At 30.2% G+C, this 5,189-nt stretch overlaps 1 protein-coding gene across 2 annotated transcripts in view; it reads left to right on the top strand.

Moving 5' to 3' along the window:
- The first annotated feature begins 2,202 nt into the window (after positions 1-2,202).
- LOC106463991 (serine/threonine-protein phosphatase 2A catalytic subunit beta isoform-like) overlaps positions 2,203-5,189 on the top strand; it is a 20,615-nt gene continuing 17,628 nt past the window's right edge. Inside the window, exons 1-3 of one of the 2 annotated variants that reach the window (XM_013924095.2) lie at positions 2,203-2,291; positions 3,698-3,819; positions 4,242-4,451. In XM_013924095.2, the coding sequence (XP_013779549.1) occupies positions 3,718-3,819; positions 4,242-4,451 (312 nt within the window). In that variant the 5' untranslated portion in view covers positions 2,203-2,291; positions 3,698-3,717. Of the gene's footprint in view, positions 2,292-2,321; positions 2,710-3,697; positions 3,820-4,241; positions 4,452-5,189 lie in introns of those variants that run through there. The other variant, XM_013924094.2, reaches the window with a different exon arrangement.

Genomic DNA, 5,189 nt, shown 5'->3' with positions numbered 1-5,189 from the left:
TGATATATAAATTGTTCGGGTTTTCTCATCTAAGAAGAAGCGACATTATTTTATTGACGATCTAATACAAAGTTTTGGGGTAGTATTTGCATGAAGAAGGATATTAGCCCGAAATTTTGTATAATAACTATATTTTTACAAAAACAATGACGTGACATCTCACTATTCGGTCTGATAAAAGAAACTCAAAAGTTGAAGTAATTAGTGATGACTAGCATCTCTCCCTCTTGGCTATTACTTCAAATTTGGGACGACTGAGGTGGATAGTCTTCGAGTAGCTTTGCGCAGAATCCAGCACAAAAACATTTCTGATAAAAATCACAGTAACTGCAGATGTTTTTTTCCCCCACATTCTTTTTAGATTGTACGTTTCAGATTTAATATCAAAGGTACGTAAATATATATTTTGTCTCCTACCAGTCACTGTCCAACAGGCCTTTCATTTAATAGTAGAATCATCAGTTGGGCTGAACGACAAGAGACAAAAGGTTCTCTAAAACGTTATTTTTAATATGTTATTCCAAACTGAATGATACAGTAGCAAAAAAGAAAAAAAAAAAAAAGGAATGACTCAAATTCACCGTCTACATTCTTCTCTTTTTCATAGATTCCAAGCACGAGTAAAATCTAAGAAAAAAAAATTGGCAAGTACCGATATAAGGTGAGATCCCGAAAAATAATAATATTGCGAAGCACGATGACCAACGAAAAGAGATCCAATCCTTTCTTTGAAAGAAAAGGAAATGTAAAGAACATAGAAAGGGAATGTATGTAAGAGAGCTATGTTGGAAAAACAGGTATATCTATGACTACCCGAGTATGATGTCCGATACTGAAACCTAGAAAAAATCAGCTGAAGCGACAAGTGTATGGAAATGTAACCATGACATTTTTTAGGGTACTACCCATCTTCTGCTATACAAAAGCAGTTATTCTAAAAGACAATGCAAAGAGCTAGATACTGATGAATCGCATTCAGTGCTCGAATTTATATTATTATAAGATCATTTAAACTTATAACTACTCTTGCTTGACAATGGCTATGGAAAAGTAGTTAAAAGTTTGGAAAAACTGAATAAAACGTGAAGTTTGCCATTTCATTGCGTATTTATTAATTCTCCACTCATGTTATTAGCCTCAAATAATACTCTTACCGTAAGTACTTAGTCATCTTTAAATACGTCATTTCTTTTATTTTATGTTGGTGATAGTAAATGTTTATTTCAATACTAGAAATAAACGACCTTATAACATCATATTTGTTATTTTTCTTTAATTGGACACAACGTTTCCTTTAGCCATAACTGACGCTACAACCTTCTTACTGTCAGTTATAGTTTGTGTTTTAGTGCAGCGGTTCCCAATGTTTTTCTTTTCGCGAACCCCTTGTCTTGAGTAATAGCAGTTTTCTCAGCAAACCCCTTTAAAGTAGTAATAAATATTGTACCTTTTGAACGTGTTGAATTTATTTGTTTAATTTCTATACTGCATATTAGTGTATAGAAGACATTTTAATACTAGAAATAAACGACTTTATAACATTAAATTTGTTATTTTTCTTTAATTAGACACTCAACGTTTCGCTAAAACAGCGTTTCCCAGCGAGAAAATTTTGGTATTGACGTTTTTTTCACTTTCCTGGTTCTACAGTTCTTACCAATATTTTAATTTCATTCTTCTTTATTAAAATAACTACGGAAGGAAATAGCTTGCTGCAGAGGTAGCCTTAAGGTTATATCTTCAGGAGTCTCATTTGTTTTAGTTAAATGGTTTTGTTTTCATTTTTTGTTATTATGTTTCAATAATTATATTTCGAGTTTACTAAGTACTAACAGCAAATTGATGGCAATATCAGAGATTTAAATTTTATTGTAAACGTGTTGCATATAATGTTGTTACGTCTCCGTTTGTTAATTGATTTTCCGTAACTTCGTTCCGATGATTCTTTCAAAACTTCTCATTTTACATAAACAATAAAGATTTGCATATCTGTAGTTCTTCTCTATTTAAAATCAATTAAATCTTGATCACATTTAAAGTAATAAATAAATCACATATAATAATGCAATATACATATATATATATACACACACACATTATAAAACAACCATTTTCGTATTATATTTCATTTTTTTGTTTTTTGCTCTAAAGCGTCCAAACGGGATTTATTATAATCAAATTCCAGAGCTAAAATATATTTTATTTATAACTAATAAAATATCCGTTGGGGGTTGGCAACCATATTATTTTAGGTTGAACTATTAGGAGTACAACAACAGTACCGTCTATTGGTAAGAAGAGTATTGAGTAACTAATGAAAGGTTGAGTCACAAGGTTATCAATTATCGTTAAATAACGTAATAGTAATAACGTTACAAAGGAGAAAACAAATATAAAAATTAGTGTGCCTGAGTTATACCGATTTTATATTTAAGAGTTTGTGTGGAACTCGTTACCTTGAGTTTAGTATTCCGCGCGCTGTGTATCTAATTCTAAGGGTTGGTTGTTCGCGTCCCGTTAATACAAAAAATAATAAATCGGACTTCACATTTTTGGGCGTGTTATAAGAGTGACGATCAAATCACGGTATTCGATGAGATAAGCCCAAGAGCTGTCCGTGGGTGTTGATTACTAGTCAAGTACTGAAATAGTTACATGTTCTTTAGTCTATCAGTTCAAAAGTAGGGACGGATATTGCAGATAGTACTTGTAAGTTGCGTATAGCTTTGCTTGAATATCCGAATCAAACTAACAAATATATGAGCTAGTTGTGTAAGGCTTATAGTTTTGTTTTACATACCCCTTGTTAGGCCTAAGTAAATTGGAGCTAGCACTGTAGTGTTACTATTAGTATTACTATTAATAATAATAATATTATCCTTTACACAGCCTAATTGTATTCAACTGGTAGTGGTACTCTTTTATTTATTTTTACAATAACACACCGTTATAGTGTAAGCAAGAATTATATTGTAAAAAAGAGAGTACCTAGCTTAATACTTGGACAAGTATTTACACTGTTTAATATTAATTATAAATCATTGTAAGCACAGAATTGTACCTTAGTTTGAGAGTGTTTAATTGTCAGATAAAAGCTTAACAGTAAAGTTACTAAGTTTAAGATGATGAAACCATTAACTTTGTAAGGATGAGAAATTATAACACTGTTGTTTTTTGCCAAATCAGAGACTTCAAATCCTGATTGAGAGGTGATGGTGCTTTGTTAGATGTATAGGTCTAATACTAATAGTAAAAGATAAAGACATATTTTTGAATCTGGCTTTAAGTTTAAAGAAATGTAAGACAGTATCAGTATGCTCTTTGATGAAGATACCTTTGAAGTTCTATAAGCTAACATATTTACCTGTCTTTACCAAAGAGCAGTCTGATTCTGTTTTTGAGGTATAAAGCACCATCATCTCTCAGTGAAGATAAGTTTGCTGCACTCTCTGACGTGGTAAAAAATATCATCATTGTAATTTGTCATCCTGACAAAGGTAATGGTATCATTGTCCTAAACAGAGCTAACTTACTAACTGGTGCTACTTTTAGTAAATATACAAAATACAATTGATAATGGAACTAAGTGAAGCCTACTGAATTTCAAATTGGAATATCTTAGTTGTATTTTTAATTTGTTGTTACATAATTAGGCTTTAATTGGTATTAAATTTTGTTGACACCTTTTTTTTTTGAGATTAATACTTTGAGGTAATAATGGAAGAAAGAACATTATTAAAAGAACTGGATGCATGGATAGAACAACTCAACGAGTGCAATCAACTTTCAGAAAACCATGTGAAAACACTGTGTGAAAAGGTAATAGTAATGTTCAACTTCAAGTGAAGTTACAGTTACTACTTATATTTTTTAAGTATACTGTAAGAATATTTCTTAGTGTCTGAAAGATGATTGAATTTGTAAAATATATCCGAGTTGATAAGTGTAAAGTATTTCACTTAGAATATGGAAATATTAACTTGCATCTTCTGTGATAAGAAATCATGAACATGTAACTGTAGATATTGTGGAGAAATGGAAGGACTTAGATGTGAATTTCAAAAACCTCGGTGCCTTAGGCTAAATGTTTTGCCGTGATGCAAAAAAACTAACAGAATTGAGACTATTTTATAAAATGTTGATTATTTGTATGATTTTTAAATGAATCATATTTACTGGTCTGTTTTATTGTACAATTATCTTACTTTTCTGATTAATATTTTCATGTTTTTCCTTTTTAGGCAAAGGAGATACTGGCTAAAGAATCTAATGTCCAGGAAGTGAAGTGTCCAGTTACTGTGTGTGGAGATGTCCATGGCCAGTTTCATGACCTCATGGAGCTTTTTCGTATAGGTGGAAAATCTCCTGATACAAATTATCTTTTTATGGGAGATTATGTTGACAGAGGTTACTATTCTGTTGAAACAGTAACTCTTTTGGTAGCCTTGAAGGTAAGGTCTTAAAGCATTTTAACTTGATTATATGTATAGTGATAAAGTACTAATGAGTAAATAATATTGTAAGTGTAATTTGATGTGACTTTACACCTTCTGCTTAATGAAATAATATAAGACTACTCTTGATACTGTTCAAGTTATTTTCACAAAAACATTAAACGAAGAGGTATTAAGATACTTAAGTATCAAATATTTGTTATTCAGTATAAAAACCATGTTTCAATTCCTGCTTTTTTTTATTTCTGAATTGGCATCTTATAGTTTTTTTTTAAATCTACACATCATAGTGACTGCACTATACAATGATTATAATATTTAATAGAATTTTGGTTAAAATGTAAAATCAGTCTTACAATCTTATTTGAATTTCAACTTAACCACTTGTATTATTAGCAAGCTTTCTTTCAATGAAACTTAATCAGACATAAGTTGAATATCTTGCTTTATAGCACATGTGAATTATGCAAAACGTATTCATGTTTGTTTTGGCTGCAACTTGCTGTGAAAGTATACCACCCCCCTACCTCCATCTATTGTAAAGGGTGTAATAATAATCAACATTTAACAAATAACTGATCAATTATATAAAATGTATATATATATATATATATATATATATATATATATATAGAATAATTATTATTTACTATATAGTAAGTATACTATACTAAATAGTTTAGTAAAAGTAAATTAAGTTAAATTAAAACTAATAATAAGTACTAACTACTAATA

This window comes from Limulus polyphemus, unplaced genomic scaffold (assembly GCF_000517525.1).
Source record: "Limulus polyphemus unplaced genomic scaffold, Limulus_polyphemus-2.1.2 Scaffold1536, whole genome shotgun sequence".
In the NCBI taxonomy this organism is placed as follows: Eukaryota; Metazoa; Arthropoda; class Merostomata; order Xiphosura; family Limulidae; genus Limulus; species Limulus polyphemus.
This window is presented reverse-complemented; position numbering and strand designations above follow the sequence as displayed.